This window comes from Schistocerca piceifrons, chromosome 2, assembly GCF_021461385.2.
Source record: "Schistocerca piceifrons isolate TAMUIC-IGC-003096 chromosome 2, iqSchPice1.1, whole genome shotgun sequence".
NCBI classification, from domain to species: domain Eukaryota; kingdom Metazoa; phylum Arthropoda; class Insecta; order Orthoptera; family Acrididae; genus Schistocerca; species Schistocerca piceifrons.
In genome coordinates, this window is record NC_060139.1 from 314862183 (window position 1) to 314883348 (window position 21166).

At 38.2% G+C, this 21166-nt stretch overlaps 2 protein-coding genes across 2 annotated transcripts in view; one reads left to right on the forward strand and one right to left on the reverse strand.

Annotated features, from left to right (window-relative positions):
* Nucleotides 1-7122: 7122 nt before the first annotated feature.
* Nucleotides 7123-11776, reverse strand: LOC124775068 (coatomer subunit alpha). The gene has a single exon (XM_047249871.1). The coding sequence runs from the start codon at nucleotides 11711-11713 to the stop codon at nucleotides 8045-8047; it is 3669 nt and encodes a 1222-aa protein (XP_047105827.1). The 5' UTR covers nucleotides 11714-11776; the 3' UTR covers nucleotides 7123-8044.
* Nucleotides 11777-12032: 256 nt separating this feature from the next.
* LOC124777009 (cyclin-dependent kinase 8) overlaps nucleotides 12033-21166 on the forward strand; it is a 55914-nt gene continuing 46780 nt past the window's right edge. The window contains exons 1-4 of the mRNA XM_047252257.1: nucleotides 12033-12306; nucleotides 12530-12605; nucleotides 12741-12851; nucleotides 12958-13098. Coding sequence (XP_047108213.1) covers nucleotides 12179-12306; nucleotides 12530-12605; nucleotides 12741-12851; nucleotides 12958-13098 — 456 coding nt within the window. The 5' untranslated portion in view covers nucleotides 12033-12178. The remainder of the gene's footprint in view (nucleotides 12307-12529; nucleotides 12606-12740; nucleotides 12852-12957; nucleotides 13099-21166) is intronic.

Sequence of the window (21166 nt, forward strand, 5' to 3'; positions counted from 1 at the left end):
CATGCTGCAATCAGGAGGAAGCATTATGGTCTGAGAAATGCTTTCATTCCATTCAGAGGTTGATATAATTCTAGAAGGCACAATGGATCAACACAAGTAAGCATCTATCCTTGGGGACTATGTCCACACCTACATGCAGTTTGTATTTCCTCAGCATGGTGGCACCTATTAGCAGGATAATGCAATGTGTCATACAGCTTGCAGTGTGCATGAGTGGTTCGAAGAGCAACAGAATGAGTTTACCATGGTTCTTTCGCCACCAAACTCTGTGGATTTCAACCCAGTTGAAAATCTGGGAGACCAACTCGATCAGGCTGTTTGCACCATGAATCCTCAATTGAGAAACCTAGTGCAACTGGCTTCTTAACATTATACAGTTTCCAATAGCATGGCTATGTGTCTTCACTTGAACTGAAACTTGTTTTTATGTTGCAATGCAAGCAGTAGTATTTTATATACATACATTTTGTAGAAAGATGTAATTCAAAGTTTTCTGAATATTGGCCGACATCTGTCTGTTGTTCTTGCATTAGCCATTATTGCAAATTATTACATTTTGCAGTTTGATGATATTAATTGCTCGACTTGACTGACTCCATTTTCCTACTGCGTTAAAACATGAGCAGTGCATCACTCACATAGTATTATCTGTCAATAATGATTTAATGTTTCAGAGAACAAAAATGGCTGAACTTAATTTTACTATTTACTGTAGGAATGTTGTCTTTCCACAGTAAACAGTTATCTGTGGTGAGTCCTAAGAATTTTGTGTTTTCTACACTTATATCCAGCAGTCCTATATTCTGCTCCAGCTGTTGTTCCTGAACAGTTTGATTTTAGTTTCCTCACTATTGAGAATTAGCCTTTTGGTTTGGTAAGAAGTGTCATTTTGCTTTTTGTTATGGTATCTTTTTAATTTGTGTCAATGGTAATGCTGTTGGTATCACATGCAAAAAGAATCATTTTGCTTTCAGTGTTAAAAGGTAAATCATTTTAATATATTGGGGAAAACAGAGGTCCTAATATGCTACATTTATATACATTAATAGCAACAGAGATCCAAATATGCTACTCTGCGATATACTGTTACTTATTTGTTGAAATTCTGATAAGCTTTTTGTTTGAATTGTATTTGTACTGCTTGATTTTTTATTGTAGTATCATTTATGATTTAATGATACTATGAGCTGCTCCTCATATTACACAGTGATCAAGTTTCCTTAATAAAATGTCACAGGCAACTATGTTGTAAGCTTTTGGTAAGTCACAAAATATGCCAAGAGGATTCTGGTCTTGATCTAATCCCTGCAAGATTGTATTAATGCATCAAATGGAGTTGAAACTTACTTTTTTATTTATTTTTTTTACAGGAATCCAGACTGTACCAGTTCTTTCAAAATATACATTATTTTTTCAAGAACTTTTGAGAAAATGAGTGGTAGGCCACATGGTCCATAGTTTTTGCAGCACATTGGATCTCCTCTTTTGGACAGTGGTAAAACTGGCCCTTTTTTTCCATTCTGTCTGGAAAATTACGTGGCAGAGAGGTTTACCCATTTCATTTATTGTTAAGTTTTAATTTATATTTGAAATCCCACTTATGTCAGTGGAGGTTTTATTATCAGTTGTAGGATACAAATAACATGACTTGATGGAGGAGACTTGCTTATCTTTAACCAGCTATTGAGCTTGCAGAGGATCACTTTTGTTAGTGTGTGTGTGTGTGTGTGTGTGTGTGTCTCCGTCATACTGATAACAAATTTGCTGAAAGTAATACTAACTACTACAGGATCTTATATTACTCTATTGTTTATTTTGAGCTTTAGGCTTTTTCTACTATTATCTGATGATTTTCCTGTTTCTTTGTTAACTACCTTCTATATGCTCAAGACTGTTTGATAACTGAGCAATAATGTTCCCACTTTTTTGTTTGCTGCTTTATAATATTCATCAAAATGGTCAGGCTGTATCAGTCTCTGCTACTACTGTAAAGATATTTTAGTTTTTTACAGTATACAAGTGAACTAATCGTCAACATGCCGACTGTCATGAGGCTGCTAGTAGCCACAGCAGAGGTTCACATCTGACACTGTATGTCCGCTTGTGGCCATGCACTACACTGTCTAGTACAGTGTATATTTCGATGGTGTGTAAAGTTGCAAAAAACAAAGTGCAATTCCTTGAACAAAGTACCATACCGGATTTCCTATACACCGAAGTCAGCTCAATGAAAACATACAAATCAACACATAGTACTGCAGTATATACTATACTAAACATAGTTTTGATTATGGAAGCCAACATCAGGCATGAACCACAGCTCTGTCTGGCGGTGACCTTATGGCAGTCAATGCATTAAAATTTCTCTCTCACAACTCCACAAATTTTATATTTTTTTCTGGCATGTGCAAGGTATTCATTTAAATGCAGGAACTGTCAGTTTTCTTTCCATGAACAAATTTTCTGTAGTTAATCACACCTCCTGGCAACATAACACAATTTTACCACATTGTTCCTGTGCTCCTGTCCTTAACTCCATTGAGAGACAAAAGTTGTTAATCCTATGACACTGGTCAATATAAACTGGTAAACACCTGGAATTACTGTTTATTTCTCATGGTTTGAATTAATAATACGTCATAATTGAGCAGGTTTATTCTTCACTATTCCCATAGAATGCATACCAACACGAATTTAATTGTTGTGCTGGAAAAAAACCTTTCGTCATTTCAAGGATTAATAACTAGGACCTGTAACTTCACTGAGCATGTGACACCTTACTTCAACAATCAAACAATCAGCTCAAAACTAAATGGATTACACCAGAATATGTTACTGCATATTCATACACACTAGTAGGATAATTAATAGTTGACTTTGCTGCAAGACAGCATCTTCCAGTTCCTGCATAAAATTCTGGTGCCATTTTGCCACTGATGTTTCTTTGAAAGCTTCTTGTGCTCTGTGACAGATCATGACAGTTTAATAGAGACAAGCATAAGAACTTGTGTGCAGTAATACCTTCAAACGCACATTTCCTTTACACACGTTGGCCAGCAGCTGGGTTCTCAAAAACAAACAAAATCAATGTATCAACATATTTTGCCTACTTACACTCTCTAATGTACAGAATATTCTGGCATAGCTCATCTTAAAGAACATTATCACTGTACAAAAGTTTGACATGGCATTAATGTACAGTGCCTTATACGTGACCACTCTGAAGAAAGGTACTCACACAACTGAAGCTGTATGGACAGATAATGAATTGTGCCTGGATAACTTAATAACCAAGAGCACTGCAGGTGAAAGGGAAGGTTCTGGGTTCTAGTCCATGTCCAATGAACAGTTTTAATCTGCCAGTAACTTTCCAAACAATTTAAACATGTGTGAAGATTGGACAGCAGCTTCATAGTACAGATCCTCTATAATGAATGATGAGTAATAATGTATATTATTTTAACACTTCATAAAAATGACTTGTATTAGTCTTTCTTAGAACTGCTCGAGCCCAAAATGGGATGAATTATGCTGCACCATTTTTTTCATGCTAAACAATCTAAAATGTGTTACAGACTGACTGGGGAAAACACAACCAATTGAAATAAGTGTGCAAAATAAGAACCAATGAAAGACTGGCAGGTGAAGAAGTTTACCTTCACATACACAGCAGACTGTAACAACAAGCCTTGGGAAGGGATAATGAAGAATTACTGTGAGGGAATGTGTGCATATGTTACACTGCCTGGTTACAAAGTTAAGTGCTTAACTTCAGCTTCGAAGCATTCTTTCATTATAACTGACTCCAGCAGCATATGAATACTGCTGCTAATAAAACCTTTGAATACTTCAGTTGATTCAAATTGTACGAAATACAAAAAATGGCTCTGAGCACTATGGGACTTGACTTATGAGGTCATCAGTCCCCTAAAACTGAAAACTACTTAAACCTAACCGACCTAAGGACATCACACACACCCATGCCCGAGGCAGGATTCGAACCTGCGACCGTAGCGGTCACGCGGTTCCAGACTGTAGCACCTAGAACCACTCGGCCACCACAAGAACTAAATTTGAAAGTAAGGTGTAAAAAAAAATCTTATATTTAATGGCAGGAATTGAGATTAGATTTAACACCTTGTCAACAATAACTTCATTGGAGACAGAGCACAGTCTCAAGATGCACAAAGATGAGAAGGAAATTTAGGGAGCCTAAACCTAGATGAGAATCCCACTACTGACAAAGTCCACTGCCTTAACCACTGAGCAGTTAAGCAACACTTAAACATGAATTATTTTTATTTAAAACCATAAAACTAATTTTTTCCAATCACTATGATATATTGAATGGTCATTAGAATGGGCATCTAATTAAACATAAATTATGAGACAGAATTGGTGGACAGTAATACCTTCAGGAGCCAAAATGTTTAGCACTGCTGATAGCAACATATAAAAGTAAAAGTAACATAATCACAACTTTCAGAACTATTAGTTCCTTCCTTGGGGAGGAAATATGGATAGTGACACAGACCACAGGATGAGAGACCCACCTTCAGTGAGGATGAGAGTCTACTAAAAATGTAGTAATACCATCAATCTTTTGTCACTGATCATCAATTGCTTAATAAACAGTGTGTAGTCATCATAAATAGGCTTACAGTTCATTTCTATCTGCATGTATTAAACAGGCACGAACTGCTCAAACTATTAGTAAACATACAGCTTTCACTCAATAATAATACTGATTGACTCTTACAAGCAATTCGAAAAGCAAGTTATCTAAGCATCTAATGAGCATTCAAATTGTTAAAGAAAGGAAAAGGAGTGTTTTCTGAGTTAGAGCAAAATACCAAAAGTATACTGTCTAATAAAGTAAAAAAAATGACAGTTTCTGAAAAAAGACAAAACTTTCTCATAATACTTGATAAGATGGTAAGATAGGTTGTGACACTTTTACACGTAGTTTATCGTATTTCAGAATGAGACACAGAAAGAAGAACATTAGATACGCTGCTGACGACTCCTGTCAGTTACAGAATATGTAAATTTAAACCACCAATAGAAGTAAGACAATGGCTTTAACACTACTGAAATACTCTACTTCGTACCTCCTGGAAAAAATGGTAAAACTTTATGGAAATACACAAGCCAATATTGCACCGTATGAATTATTCTCTCAGTTTTCTATAAGTTTATTTCTTTCCACATATTTTGCTGAACAACAGAACACAAAATGTATTCCCGATATGTAAACCACATCAGTGTCAGCCAAATTAAGGGCATTCAAATTTCATTCATTCATATGTCACATTCTGTAAATCTCATCAATAAGAGAGGCTTCAGGGATGTGGAACAAGTAAAATTATATATGAACTGGCAAATGCAATAACTGTAGCCTACTTCTGTAAAGTGTACAATGATAATTTTGGGAATAAATTTTACATAAATTTTTAATTAACATAAAAGCAGCTTATTGAAAAAAAAAAAAAAAAAAAAAGCCATTGCTTTTGTCCTTGGCACATATTGGTTGCTGCTTTCATTGAATTTTTCACTCTAAACATTCATGTAACTTTACACAGAACACCATCAGTTGTCAGTAGATAAAGTTGAAACCTGCTTACTATTTCTGAGTTCTCAAAAAAAATACACGTTCAGTCAATTAATTGAACACTAAAGTGATTATACCAGTTCAATTTAAGTCAAATATCTTAACTAATAATGGTTGAAATAGAGAGGATATAAAATGTAGACTGCCAATGGCAAGGAAAGGGCTTCTGTAGAAAAGAAATCTGTTAACATCGAGCGTAGATTCAAGCATCATGAAGTCTTTTCTGAAAGTATTTGTATGCAGTGTAGCCACATATAAAAGTGAAACATGGACAATACATAGTTTAGACAAGAAGAGAACAGACACTTTTGAAATGTGGTACCACAGAAGAATGCTGCAGATTAGATGGGTAAATCACATAACTAATGAGGAGGTACTGAATAGAACTGGAGAGAAAAAGAATCTGTGGCACAACTTGACTAGAAGATGGGATCGGTAGGTAGGTCACGTTCTGTGGCATCAAAGGATCACCAAATTAGTATTGGAGGGAAGTGTGGAGGGTAAAAATCGTATAGGAAGACCAAGGGATCAATACATTAGACAGATTCTTCAGAAGAATGTAGGTTACAGCAGTTACTTGGAGATGAAGCAGCTTGCACAGGTTAAAGTAGGACGGAGAGTTGCATCAAACCAGTCCCTGGACTGAGGACGACGACGACGACACCAACAATAGCCGTAAACAAACAACAGCTCTTGGTAATACGGAATATTTTTGTGAGCATTAGAAATTAATGTTAGTGTACGAAACATTTGTATTAATAAAATTTATCTAACAAAGCTGCTGATGTGTGAAGACATTCTGTAGTTTGCAGAATGTTGGATGAACAGACAACTTGTCTTACAACCGAAGGGTACACATGAAAGAGCAGAAGAAACTTAAAGCATTGCAAAACATTTGGCCCAATACAGATTAATATGCACACAAAAATTTTCACAGTGATTGATATTAAAATAAAATATTACAGCCCAATAACACGCTACTACTGAAAACAATGAAGAGGATTCTCAACAGAAAGTAGGCCTACTATGACACAAATGTTAACAGAAAACCATGTATTGATACCTGTAAAGCTGAAATATTATTTCCATCCTACTCTGTAGCAAAGCACACTACACTTGGACTCAATGATTACAACATGGAATCTCAATACAGGTCCATAATCATTCCATTCAGCCCTTACATAATTATACTGACATTTTGTTCGTACAACCATTCATATGCCATTACCTTATACTTTTTAATGTGTTTGCCATTGGAATAGCAGCTTAAGAAAATAAAAACTTAAGAATTCCACAATGAATACAATATTAACAACATGTGAACCAAACAACACAGACAGCACAACTGCATGCAAAGTTTTAAAAATTACAGGGTTTGTGAAATTAAATCAATCAAGTACGAATAGCGCCTTTCATTAAACAAACAATACCATTTAGTGTAACAAAGTAACATTCTTGGATATTATTAAACTACAAGATGTCTGAGCAAGAATGTGAAGGAAACACAGGCATGTAAAATAATTGTTTATTGGCAGAGTATGTTATAAAAATGTTCATTCTTATCCATTTATGAAACTAAAGTAGCATACAGAATAAATACTGATATGAAGTATTCATGGAAACTGAAATGTTTTGTACACCTGACTCATATTCACTCATCAGACATTCACATTAGTCACTTCCTGAAGTCACAGTTTTTCCACTGGAAATATAATGGCAACATAATTTGCAAAAAGTTCCACACTTGTGACAATAAGATGATATTTTGAAGTATTCACAAAGTTGTTCACATTATATTACATTTATGTTTATTTTATAACATTTTATTCTCTTAACGAATCACTAGATTTCAGAAGTTTATTGTGACACGCAGCATTGAAAAATTTACAAAGTATCTTTTGGTGCACAAACAGTTACATATTTTGATTTGACTACACAGACTGATGTTCTTGCTGAAATAATTTTATGATGTCATCATGACAAGAAGGTAGCATTTGAATACAGACGTGGAAAATAAACTGACTGGTAGTGACAAGAATGATATTGTGAGCATAATAACAGTGAACAATATACTATATAATTACTAACATAATTTCTATAAATGAAATATACATACATAGATATGACAATAAGTAACAACTTCAAAATGTAGCAAAGATAGGTCACAATAAATTTTAGTCCCCCTTACAAGAGAACAACAACATCAGATAAAAAGAAAACAAGGTCAGTGACAGCTGGTGAGGCTATTATGGCAGCATAAGAACATAGTGCCTCTAATTAACTGTGGTGACACACTCCGGCAGCTAGTGTTCAGATGAGATACAAACATTTACTTCTTCATGGCTTTCATCAAAATGACACACACACACCCCAACAGAGGTGTACCAATACAAAATAATATCAACCAACTCATAACAGTTGACAAAATTACAGTCAACGCCGACTGAGGCATATTCTTAGACCACTGGCACTGTGACCAACCTTTGAAATAGTACATACAGTGCATATAGTGCCCTTGAATTGTGGCATAAACGTTGCTTGGCAGAGTGGGCATCGAACTTCAGGTTTCCCACGATATACTGGCTGGAATGTGCGTGCACAGAGCGAAAACGGGTTGTGTTCATCATACACCAGTTGGTGTTCATCGACAGGATTTTTATCACATGCTTGTAATATTTTCCTTGCTTGCTGAGCCACTTCAGGCCTTGGACCCAACTCGAGGAGACGTCGAGCAAAAGATGCAGCTGTCTTGTAGTTTTTGAGACGGAAAAACAAATTCAATGCTGTACGGAGGGTCAAAATCTGGTGAACAGGTTGAAGGTTGCAGTGAGTGAAGTACGCAGCCATTTCACAAACCCTCTTCTGCTGTTCAAATGTTTCCTTTGGGTGTTCTTTACGTTCTAGTTCCATGAGCATTCCAGTAATATATTCTTTACATATCTCTAAAAGCTGATCAGCTTCAGCCACTTCTTGCTTAGTGTCAACAACCAGCAGTGGGACCCTCCATATGATGGATCGCATCTTCTGTATAGCATCTGTAAATTTTCCCAGGGTGACAAGTTGGTAGCTCATTTGCAGTGCAGATACGAGAGTACTAAGTTTGAGGCCTATTGCTGGAAGCCCATTTCTGGGTCCCGCATCCTTCCAGTTACGTTGTGGGTAAGCACTGAGAGACTGCAGAGATGGCAATGCAGCATATGATGTACGTCGACAAGCGTAGGACTTCATCACCCAGTACTTGATGGGTTCAAAGACTACAATTGCAGCCTGATCGAATAAGAGTCTACAAAGAGACTCAAAGTTTCCTGCGAGCAAATGGTCCATTGGCAAACCAGAATTGTTCAACCAATGCTGAGGTGGAGCAAGTCCCCTGTGAGGTGTAGCAAAATAGCCTTCTCCACCAGATGGACCAGTTTCTTCAAGTTCAGGCGGTAGTTCCAAATCGTCATCACCAACATCCCATCCACCACCCTCTGTGGCTGTTGGTCCCTTTACATCAGTTTCACCACCTGCACCTTCCTCCTCTTCTTCCCAGCCCAATTCAGCATCAGCACCCCAACCACCTGCATGCACAGGTTCTTCTGCTGCATCTTGCATTACCACAGCAGAGACAGTCTTTCCACGTGAAAGAGCTGTCCCATCAAAGAACCCTCTTGAAATTGTGAGAAGTGGCCAATTAGTTTCAGCTTGTAGAATTGGTACTGGTGGTTTGAGAAAAGTTGCATTTGGTAAGACATCTGGTATTTGTTCTTTCTCTGGATCAAATTCAGTCGCCAAAGCTTCAGCTGCTGCAGTAAATCCATGTGTTGCTGCTGTAAGATATGCTAGAGTTTTTTGCCCACATGTCTTTAATATTTGTATTCTCTCTGCAATATTTCCCAGCACCAAAGCTCCTTGATATTGGCCAGAATAATCTTTCCGTATTTCAGCAATCTTTGTCATTTTGCGAAGTTTTTCAAGATTTCCGGTAATTAAATACAAAAATGAAAGTTTATCAAAGTTTTTAGTTCTCTGGTAGCACATTTCAACCACTTGGTGATTACCTTGCATTAGTGCAGCCTGTCCCAATTTATCCCAGCAAGCTTTATCATCTAAAGCTCGTGCTGCTTCCAGTGCAACTTCAATGTTGCCACATTCCAAAGCTAGGCCAAATCTAGTTTTCTCCTCTTTTACAAAATGTAAAGCAACCTCCGGGTATCCCTTCTGTTGAAGGTAGGCAATGATTGACTGACCAACAAGACGGGCATTTCTAACCATGTGAAGCACTTCCTCATATCTGCGATTAATCAGTGCAAGCTTGAATTTAAACTCTGTTGGATCAATGCTCAAAACACGTGGTTTGCACTCTCGATCAAGGCAGAATACTTGATTACCTTTCACTCTAGTTATATAGATAGGGAGATCCAATGTACGTATTATTCCATAATCCCCATTTGATATGGCATACTTAATGTGATTGCTTGTAGTATAAATAAAAACACCACTGTCGTCCCATGCCCCAGACTTCACACGTGCTGTCTCATGAATAGAGCACAATGATTTCAATTTGCGGTTGCATATATTGACAGTATGTTTTGCAAGCAAGGCAACATGAGTCATATCCACTGACCATACAACATAACGACATTTGCTTATTTTTACCTGTGCTAGTGTTCTTTTCTGCTGCACATCAAATAATGTCACCCCATCTGCATCACTAAGCAACAGCATGCCTGTTCCAGCATAGAATATTTCATCACAGTTTGGGGTCTGAATCTTCTTCGTTACTTCATTTTTCAGATTTTTGATAAGAAGTGAATGTGTTCTGTCCAACACAGCAAATCTGTTCCTTGCAACCCATATTGCAGTGACACCTGAAGATCTTTTACCATCTGGTGAATCAGGGTTTTGATTATCAGTTTCTTTGGGTATCGTATACAATTCATATGTGCAATTATCAACACTTGCACTGCGAGTACACAACAGTATAGCATTCTCTGCAGGATTGTAAGACATGCTGTGGACTGGTGCACGGGTTCCACCTCTCATGTGCATTACTGCTACATCTTTGGTGCTAGTGAATTCAAGTTTGCGCAGATAACGATCTTTAACATAGAAGAGCACATTTCCATGGACAGCGTATGCTGGACGTTCACGCTCTAATTTAAAAATTATCATGCCAGAGTCATGTCCTGCAGCAAAAAGATTCAGTGATGGATGTGCAGCCAGCACCCAGAACCGCTCATGTTCTCGGCGGAAAGTGTGCAAGCATGTTCGCTTTGTGACATCCCAAACGCGGATGCTCTTGTCCTCGGAATTTGAAAGTATCAGTTCCTGACGGGGGTGAAACAGTACGCATGACACATTATTGTAATGACCGCGGCATGTATCTACTTCCCATGCTTTTGCATCGTTGGTGCGCCAAAGCTTGATCTGGCGGTCGTCAGCCCCGGAGATAATTAGCGGCACTGTGGGGTGGAATGCAGCCCAGTTGACACCACGATCATGGCCTTCTAAAACATGCTTAACCACAGCATCAGCCTGCCCAAATAGGTCAGTTGCAGCCGGATTCTTCAAATGCTCGTCCAGTCCTCCTGGTCCAGGAGCAACGTTTTTCTTCCTTAATCCTGATATGTCCCACACTCTGACTGTTTGATCCAGGGAAGCAGACACCACCGTATCTTCAGAAGGGTGAAACTGGGCACACATCACATAATGATTGTGACCAGTTAGAACACAGATACATGTACGGCTTTGCCAATTCCATATACGTATTGTCTGGTCGTCGGAAGCACTTAATATCCATGGATATTCGTGGTGGAAAAAAGTTGTACGGATGTAATCCAAATGCCCTAGTAATGTAAATATGCAACGTCGCTGTTTGTAATTCCATACTTTAATCTTGTAGTCATCACCTCCGGATACGAAGAGCGGTTGTTGGTTATGGAAGCATATACCTCTTACCGGTCCGTCGTGTTCATCGAACTTGTCCAGCAGCGTGCACATACGATAATCCCACAACTGAATAACGCCACTGTGTAAGCTTGCGAGGACCCATGGTCTCTTCGGGTGAAATGACAGGCCTTTCACACGAGCTGATTTAGTTTCGAACTTCGTCAACATTGTTACTTCACCAGCTACAAACACAGTTGACACATCACACAAAACGTACGTGTGCAGGTTGTATCATCTTTGGCAATCAAAGTCTATAAAACAGAGAACCCCAGTTTCCATAGAGCCTCGGCTTTCTTGCGATATGACACAGTTGTATTTTAAAGTGAGTTATTGATGTTGCCACATGGACTACAGAGAGATATTGTATCCTAACTTGTACCTTTAATTATTTATTTATTCAGATTACATTCAGGAAAAAATAAATACATCAGACGAATAGGTAGGTTTGAGCATGTCAAAGATTTTATTTTACTTTCAAAGGTTTTAATGTGAACATGTAAACTGTAAAGTTTACCAAACAATATGTAAACAAGATTTGCGTCCGGTGTGAAGCAATGAATGAAATATATTTTACGTCTTTATGCATTTTTTTCTGTCATCGTTAGCGAAGTGCGCGTCGGAAAATAGAGAACGATGGATTACGATTTTAAAGTTAAAACGGCAGCGGAGCGCATCAAAGTAGAAGATTTATTCGAATTTGAAGGCTGTAAGGTCGGGCGAGGGACATACGGTCATGTTTACAAAGCACGGAGAAAAGACGGGTATTAACATTCAGCTATTAGTGTTGTAATTGTAACAGATAAATATTTTGGATTAGCCATACACTTTAAAGATGACAAAACATCAGACTGTGCTGTCTCCAATTCAGATATTGTGTAGTTCGTCTGCCAATAACGAATTTTTTGTTTACAGTTATTTGTTGTATTGTATTGTATTGCTTAGTTCTCAACACTTTCTCATTGTTCTTTCTTTAAATTTACATAGGACAGATACCAAAGACTACGCCTTAAAACAAATCGAAGGAACAGGTCTATCTATGTCGGCTTGTAGAGAAATAGCGGTAAGTACAGCCCGTCTGTTCGGGAGATACATCTTATGCCGCTTATTGTTTACTAGTTTTTTTTAGGTCTATGAATAGCCAAAGTTATATTTCAATTTTGTTGCAATGTTTATGCTTTGTTGCATCTCCTTTCAGCTTCTACGTGAACTGAAGCATTCAAATGTCATTAATCTTATTCGAGTATTCCTTTCTCATAACGATCGTAAGGTATGGCTGTTGTTTGATTATGCGGAACATGATTTGTGGGTGAGTAAGCGCAGTAATATTTTAGAGATTTGATCTAATGCCAATGATTCCATTATATCGAACAAACAACTAATAAAACAAACAACTAATAATTGTTGTTTTTCAGCATATAATAAAGTATCATCGTGCAGCGAAAGCAAATAAGAAGCCAGTAATGGTACCAAAGGGCATGGTTAAATCATTGTTGTATCAAATTTTGGATGGTATTCACTACTTACATTCGAACTGGGTTCTGCATAGAGATCTGGTGAGTAGCATATTGACATGAATATATAAAAAAGTACATGGAATTCTGTTTTCTTCTAACTTACATTGTACTGAGGTGAAACAAAGCAGCTCAGTCTTCACATTTCCATAAATCATTTACTCGTTCTTTGGACTTAATTCAGACCAAATAAGCCTTGCTGTTATTTGTCAAATTCTCTATTCTACTATAATTTTGATTATTCCTCAACCGGAAAAATCCACTTAAAGGACACAGTTTAAACCAAGAGAAATATTATTTGCAATACAAGAGTTTTGCTGTGTGCCGTTCCAATAGATGCATTGGATTGGATTGATTTGGGGGGAGGAGACCAAACGGTGAGACCATTAGTCTCATTGGATTAGGGAAGGAAGTTGGCCTTGCACTTTCAAAGGAACCATCCCGGCATTTGCCTGAAGCGATTTAGGGAAATTATAGAAAACCTAAATCAGGATGGCTGGACATGGGATTGAACTGTCGTCCTCCCCAATGCGAGTCCAGTGTGCTAACCACTGTACCACTTCGCCCGGTCCCAATAGGTGCATTCTAGTATGTGTCCAAATGACAGAACTCCAAAGAAGATTGCGACTTTTAAGTGATTTAGTGTTTCAGAAGTTCAAATCAGTAACTGCCTCTTTGCAAATGAATGTTTTAATATTTCAGTAGAATTTGAACAGATCTCCATGTATTTCCTCTTTTTAAACATTGTCTATAAACACACACATACATTTCGTATAAAGCCATAACACAACTACTTCAACCTCCAATCAGTCTTGCTTCTACAACTTCAAGCCATCCAGTTCTGTCTCCATGCTTTTCGCTTCTTATGGCAGCAGTACCTTATTACCTTGTAATTAACCTGCTGAACCAGCCATTAAGCAATATTTGTGTCATGTTAAGGCAAATGTTATCTTGATATGGCAAAACTATATTTTTATTCATTCCATGTAGGCTTTCACGGCCGGCGTCTTTATCAGTAAACTCTTCCGGGCTAAGTTGCCGTGGTCGATCTGTAGAACTTCTTCTCCCTGACGTTTCGTTCTCAACTACGGAGAACATCTTCCGAGGTGAGTCGACGACTGGCTGCTAGGAGCTGGGGCCGCCGCTTATATAGAGATCGTAGGGGGCGCCACCACACGTCACGTGGCGTCGATGTGCAGCTATCTCTGGCTATCGTCTGTTCTCTCGATTGCAGGCAATCGATTGTCACGTGATGATATATTTTTATTACTCAATGTGACTTTATCTTTTTTCTGTGCATTTGTAGGATTATGTCTTTTTTGTTTCATTACAGTGAATTTCCAGCTTATGAGTCCTGTAGATGTTGTCGTTGTTGTCTTCAGTCCAGAGACTGGTTTGATGCAGCTCTCCATCTCTTGAGTAACTACTGCAACCTACATCCTTCTGCATCTGCTCACAATTTTCATTTCATCTCTTTGTCCTCCCTCCTCTACAAACCCCCCCCCACACACACACACACGCTTCCTCCAGTACTAAATTGGTAATCCCTTGATACCTCAGAATGTGTCCTACCAACCGATCTCATATTTTAGTCATGTTGTATCACAAATTTCTCTTCTCCCCAATTCAGTTCAGAACCCCCCTCATTAGTCACATGATCTACCCATCTAATCTTCAGCATACTTCTTTAGCATCACATTTCAGAAGCTTCTATTCTCTTCATGTCTAAACTATTTACTGCCCATGTTTCACTTCCATACATGGTCAACACTCCATACAAATACTTTCAGAAAGGACTTCCTGACACTTAAATCTATACTCAATGTTAAAAAATCTCTCTTCTTCAGAAACATTTTTCTTGCCATTGCCAGTCTACATTGAATATCCTCCCTGTTTGGACCATCATCAGTTATTTTGCTTCCCAAATAGCGAAACTCATTTACTCCTTTAAGTGTCTCATTTCCAAATCTAGTTCTCTCAGCGTCACTTGATTTAATTTGATTATGTTCCATTATCCGCATTTTGGTTTTGTTGATGTTCATCTTATATCTTTCTTTTAAGATACTGTCCATTCTGATCAACTGCTCTTCTGAGTCCTTCACTGTTTCTGACAGAATTAAAATGTCGTCAACAAACCTCAGAAGTTTTTATTTCATCTCCTGGGTCTTTAATTCATGCTCCAAATTTTTCTTTTGTTTCCTTTACTGCTTGCTCAGTATACAGATTAAATAACATTAGGGAATAGGCTACAACCCTGTCTCACTACCTTCTCAACACTACTTCCCTTTCAGGCCTCTCGTCTCCTATAACTGCCATCTAGTTTCTGTACAGATTGTAAATAGCCTGTTGCTCCCTCTATTTTACTCCTTCCACCTTTAAAATTTCAAATAGAGTATTACAGTCAACATTGTCAAAAGCTTCCTCTAAATCTACAAATGTTATAAACATAGGTTTGCCTTTCCTTAACCTATCTGCAGTGAGAAGTCGTGGGGTCAGTATTGCCTCATTTGTCCCTATATTTCTCTGGAATCCAAACTGATCTTCCTCGAGGTCAGCTTCTACCAGTTTTTCCATTCTTCTGTAAAGGATTCATGTCAGTATTTTGCAACTGTGACTTGTAATATACAGCCACTTTAAAGAATCTTCTAAAGAAATGGAGATTACTGCATAATAGGTGTTGGTGGTGGTGAGGGGGGGGGGGGGGTTGTTTGGGGGAGGAGACCAGACAGTGAGGTCATCGGTCTCATTGGATTAGGGAAGGACAGGGAAGGAAGTCGGCCATGCCATTTCAAAGGAACCATCCTGGCATTTGCCTGGAGTGATTTAGGGAAATCACAGAAAACCCAAATCAGAATGGCTGCATGCGGGATTGAACCATCATCCTCTCGAATATGAGTCCAGTGTGCTAGCCACTGCACCACCTCTCTCGGTCATAATAGGTGTAAAATAAAGTGTAGGGCTATAGATAGAGAGATGCTGAATAAAACCCATTGTGCTGTTGAGAGAGCAATGCGTTATGCCTTCAGTGAATACCATAGCAGAGTATTATCAAATGACATTTCACAGAATCCAAAGAAATTCTGGTCATATGTAAAGGTGGTTAATAGCACCAAAGTTAGTGTCCAGTCCTTAGTGAATGAGACGGGAACTGAAATTGAGGGTAGCAAAGCAAAAGGCGAAATGCTTCACTCTGTTTTCAAATGTTTCTTTACAAAGAGGTACCCAGGAGAATTGCCCCAATTTAATCCTCGTACCACTGAAAAAACGAAATAAATAAATATTAGCGTCAGTGATGTTGAGAAACAGCTGAAATGTTAAAACTGAACAAGGCTCCATGCCCCGATTGAATCCCTCTTAGAATCTATACTGAATTTGTGGCTGAGTTAGCCCCTCTTCTCACAATAATCTGTCAAAGATCCTTTTAACAAAGAACTGTTCCAAGATTTAGGGAAAAGGCACAGGTCGCACCCGCCTACAAGAAGGGTAGTAGAAGTGATTCACAAAACTACCGTCCAATACCCTTGACATTAATATGTTGTAGAATCTTGGAACTGTCAAAACATCGATCATGTGAAACCCAGCTTTCACTTTTCTCACGGGACATACTGAAAGCTTTGATCAAGGTAACCAGGTACATGCAGTCTTTCTTGATTTCCAAAAAGCATTTGACTCAGTTCAGCACCTATGCGTTTTGTCAAAAGTATGATCATATGGGGTATCAAATGCAATTTATGACTGGATTGAGGACTTTTTGGTAGGGAGGACACAGCATGTTGTGTTGGATGGAGATTCATCATTAGATATAGAAGTAACCTCGGATGTGCCCGAGGGAAGTGTGTTGGAACCAATGGCTGTTCTTGTTGTATATTAATGACCTTGCAGACAGTATTAATAGTAAAATCAGGTTTTTCATAGAGGATGCAGTTATCTATAATGAAGAACTATCTGAGAGAAGCTGCACAAGTATTCAGTCAGATCATCTTGATTAGATTTCAACATGGAGCAGAGATTGGCAACTTGCTCTAAAAGTCAGAAATATAAAATTTTGCACTTCGCAAAATGAAAAAAATGTAGGGATATGGAATGGAATGATCACGTAGGTTCAGTCTTGGGTAAAGCAGGTGGTAGACTTTGCTTTATTGAGAGAGTACTGGGGAAGAGCAATCAGTCTACAAAAGAGATTGCTTACAAATCACTTGTGCGACCCATCCTAGAATATTGCTCAAGTGTGTGGGACCCATGCCCAATAGAACTAAGAGGGGATATCGAATGTATACAGAGAAGGGCAGCATGAATGTTCACAGGTTTGTTTAATCCATAGGAGAGTGTCACAGAGATACTGAAGGAAATGAACTGGCAGAGTCTTGAAGACTGACGTAAACTATCCTGAGAAAGTCTATTAACAAAGTTTTAAGAACCAGCTTTAAATGACTACTCAAGGAATAACAACCCCTATGCATTGCTCACACAGGGATCGTGAGGATAAGATTAGAATAATTCTGATTGCACAGAGGCATTCAAATGATCGTTCTTCCAACACTCTATATGTGAATGGAACAGGAAGAAACCCCAATAACTGATACAATGTTTTGCAGAGTGTAGATGTAGATGTAGAACTCGTGACATTTTGCAGTGACGCTGTGAGGTACCGTTCACACAGGCCGTGCAAATTTTATGATGTAGTAGTGCAATTTGCAAAATGGTGTCATCCGTCTCACCTGACATGATTCAGGCATGTGTTAATGTAGTAGATGTACTCCTTCTGTTACCTGATCCCATGATGGTCCCAAAATGAAACTTTCAGAGGTGTAAGAGTATAGTGCAAGGAAATTTTATGATTTTTTTTCAAAATTTTAAAAATATGACCCTTTTAGAAATTTTTAAGCACCATCATGTTGCATATCAAATAAAAGCACATCTAAAGAGCGTTAAAATTCTGTATCTCATCTGATTCCTGAGAAAATGGCAATTTACTACTCCAGGATGCAGCAATTTAAACAAAAGAAATTGAAAATTCAAGGCTTCATAAATGTTTAGTTAAATTACGAAAAAAAAATTTGTGGTTTCCATTCATAACTATGTAGGGACACAAGATAACTAAGTTTCATCAAAATCTAAGGGGTCAAGGTAAATTTTCATTCAAAATTGTGTTGATTTGACTCAGAATGATTCCATTCAGTTATTGATGCAACTCTGTGACACTGTAAATTATGGCTAATACTTCCTTTTCCAGCTGACTGTAGTTGATTCCAGTTTTGTTCAACATTTTAGGCACGAAAGCTATGGTCTGTTTCATGTTGTCAACATTGTGGGATAAAAGTGCACTTGTTGCATATGGTGATACATCAACTGCAAGGACTACTGGATTTTGTGGGTCAAAATACGTAAGACATGGGTCACTAAGCAGTGCATGTTTCAGTTTATGAAAATATTGGTTTGCATTTCAAGCCCATTTAAACGGAACACTTTTACATCAGGGGCAATGCAGAGGAATAACAATTTGTGCTGTGTTCAGAATGAATTTGATGTAGTATGTCGTGCCAAGAACAGCTTGGAGTTGTCTTACATTTCTAGGACAAGGTAATCTCCACATGGTCTCCAATTGCTTAATCAAGGGACAAGCATCATGGGTGCCAATGACATGTCCCAAATATTCAATTTCAGTATTGAAAAATGAACATTACACTCGAGTCCTGCATCAGTCAAAACATGAAAGGGAGACTCCCAACTTTTGAGAGTCTGTTCTGGTGTTTGTGTGGATAAAACTATGTCATCTAAATAGTTTGAACAGGGAGGAACTTTTGATGTCATTTGTTGCAGGAAGCACTTAAACGATGAAGGAGCAGAGGCATTTCTGAAGGGGAGGTGCTGGTATTGATACAATCTGACCAGTGTATTTACCACCACAAATGGTTTTGTTTGTTCATCAAGGGGAAGTTGAGGATAAACATTGACTAAAGCAATTGTTGAAAAAATTGTTCTGCTAGGCTATCCATAAACTCATCATTTCATGGAAGCGTGAAGGAATAAGCCACTGTTTGAGCATTAACTGTAGCTTTAAACTCAGCACAAATTCTGATCTTCTCATTCTTTTTTCTTGTGATCACAAGGGGAGATGCCCACTGACTTGCAGAAATAGATTTCATTAATCTCCAAGAACACTTGCAAATGATATATCTCAAATCATGACTACCATGTCACCAGATATCAATGTTACGAAACAAAATTGCTATCTGGGGCCGTGATGATCACATATTCAATATATGTCACCTGCAAGTGTTCTTGGAAATTACAGAGGTTCCAAAACTCAGATTTGTTCTACGCTGCTGAGTTCAGAATCAACTTCATCACAAATGGCATAGGATACCGGACAAGTGTGATAAAACTTAGGTTTTTCAATGACCGTGGGAGTAATATATGTGAAAAATGGTTTGCATGTCCAGATGTGCCAAGAAACAAATGTCCATATTTTCCACACACTTGATGAGTACTGACATGATATCTAAACCAAATACGGGACATAATGTGACTGGACTACTGTGAATGGCACTGGGATAGCCATGTGAAGGTGTGATTTTTGTAGTTGAGTGTGTCCCAAATGCTCATAAGTATCTTGATTAACCAGTGTTACTCAAACAGCGATATTGCAAATCTGCAGACAGATGAACAGATTGTAGTCTGTCCTCTGAATGGGACTACCTGTCTTTATTTGCAGAAGACTGTCTTTGTCCAAATTGTGATTGATGAAGCTTTTAGTTGTATGTCTGTTGGAGGAGGATTGGTTAGAATGTCGCATGTTTTACACTGAGCACTTGGCTGTACAGTTCTGTTGCCTTCATCCACTGTTTCTGTGTGCGTTGGCAGGAGGAGGGGGTACAGATTCAGAATATCGTATTTATTTCCTTTTTCTCAAGTGGAGATTTATGTGGAACTGAATTACATGTGTCTTGAACTTCTTGAGCTTCAATTATTTTAAGCACCTCATGCGACGAGGATTGCAATGTTCTAAAATCTCAGCCTGTATTCATTTACCAAGGTTTTGAATAATGGCATCGCGAAGGATTTCATCTTGAAATTAGATTCAACAGGAGCAGTTAAATTTACAGTTCCTAGTCATGCCCTTGAGTTCAGCGATCCATTCCTTATAAGATTGATTGTTATGGTGACGTACAAAAACATTTCAAACTGGCAGCTGCTACATGAATCTGAATTTTGAAGAAGTTGTGTAATACTCAAATGATGTTTTCATAGGGTAGGGTTTGGGGCTCTAACTGAGTGAACAACTTGTGACACAGTTGGAAAATATGCACTGTTACCCATGAAAAGAGAAAGAGTGCTGTGATTCACCTGATATGTTGTATCCAGCAGTGTGTTGCTCTAGCCGCATGTGGTACTCTGTGTTCTTGTTGTGCATCAAAATAGGGGAAGGATTGAAGAAGCGGCATCTGGCCACAGATATTCTGTGCTACGTTGGTGATGTTTACTGTGGTGATTGTGCTTCCATCAGTATGCCAATAGCTGCTAATAATGATCTCATTTGTTGACCCTGAAAGTAAATAAGTCCAGGGATTGCTCTCCAGAAGTTGCCATTGCACACACTGTTTAAAGACACCTGAAATAAATTTCAGTTCTACACACAAAAAATTATGAAAAAATTTTATGATTTTCTGAACACTGCCAACTCAAGCACCAGACAAATCACCAACAGGTGGAAAGAATCAGACTTGTTGCCAATTGATGTCTGTTGTGGAGGCGACCAATAGACAGTTAGACAGCTATGGAAAGGTAACACATGTATCTTCACCTACACCTACATCTACATGCATATTCCACAATCCACCATATGGTGCGTGGTGTAGGGTACCTTGTATCACTACTAGTTATTTCCTTTTCTGTTTCATTTGCATATACAGGGTGTCCCAGCTATCTTGTCCACCCAAAATATCTCTGGAACAGTAACAGCTATTGGAAAACGACTTTCACCGGTATCAATGTAGGGCTGGGGCCCATGAATATACATATTTGGAAACATTATAAAACGAAAGCATATGTGTTTTTTAACACAAACTAATGGTTTTTTAAATGGACCTCCTATATTTTTTCTTCAGCA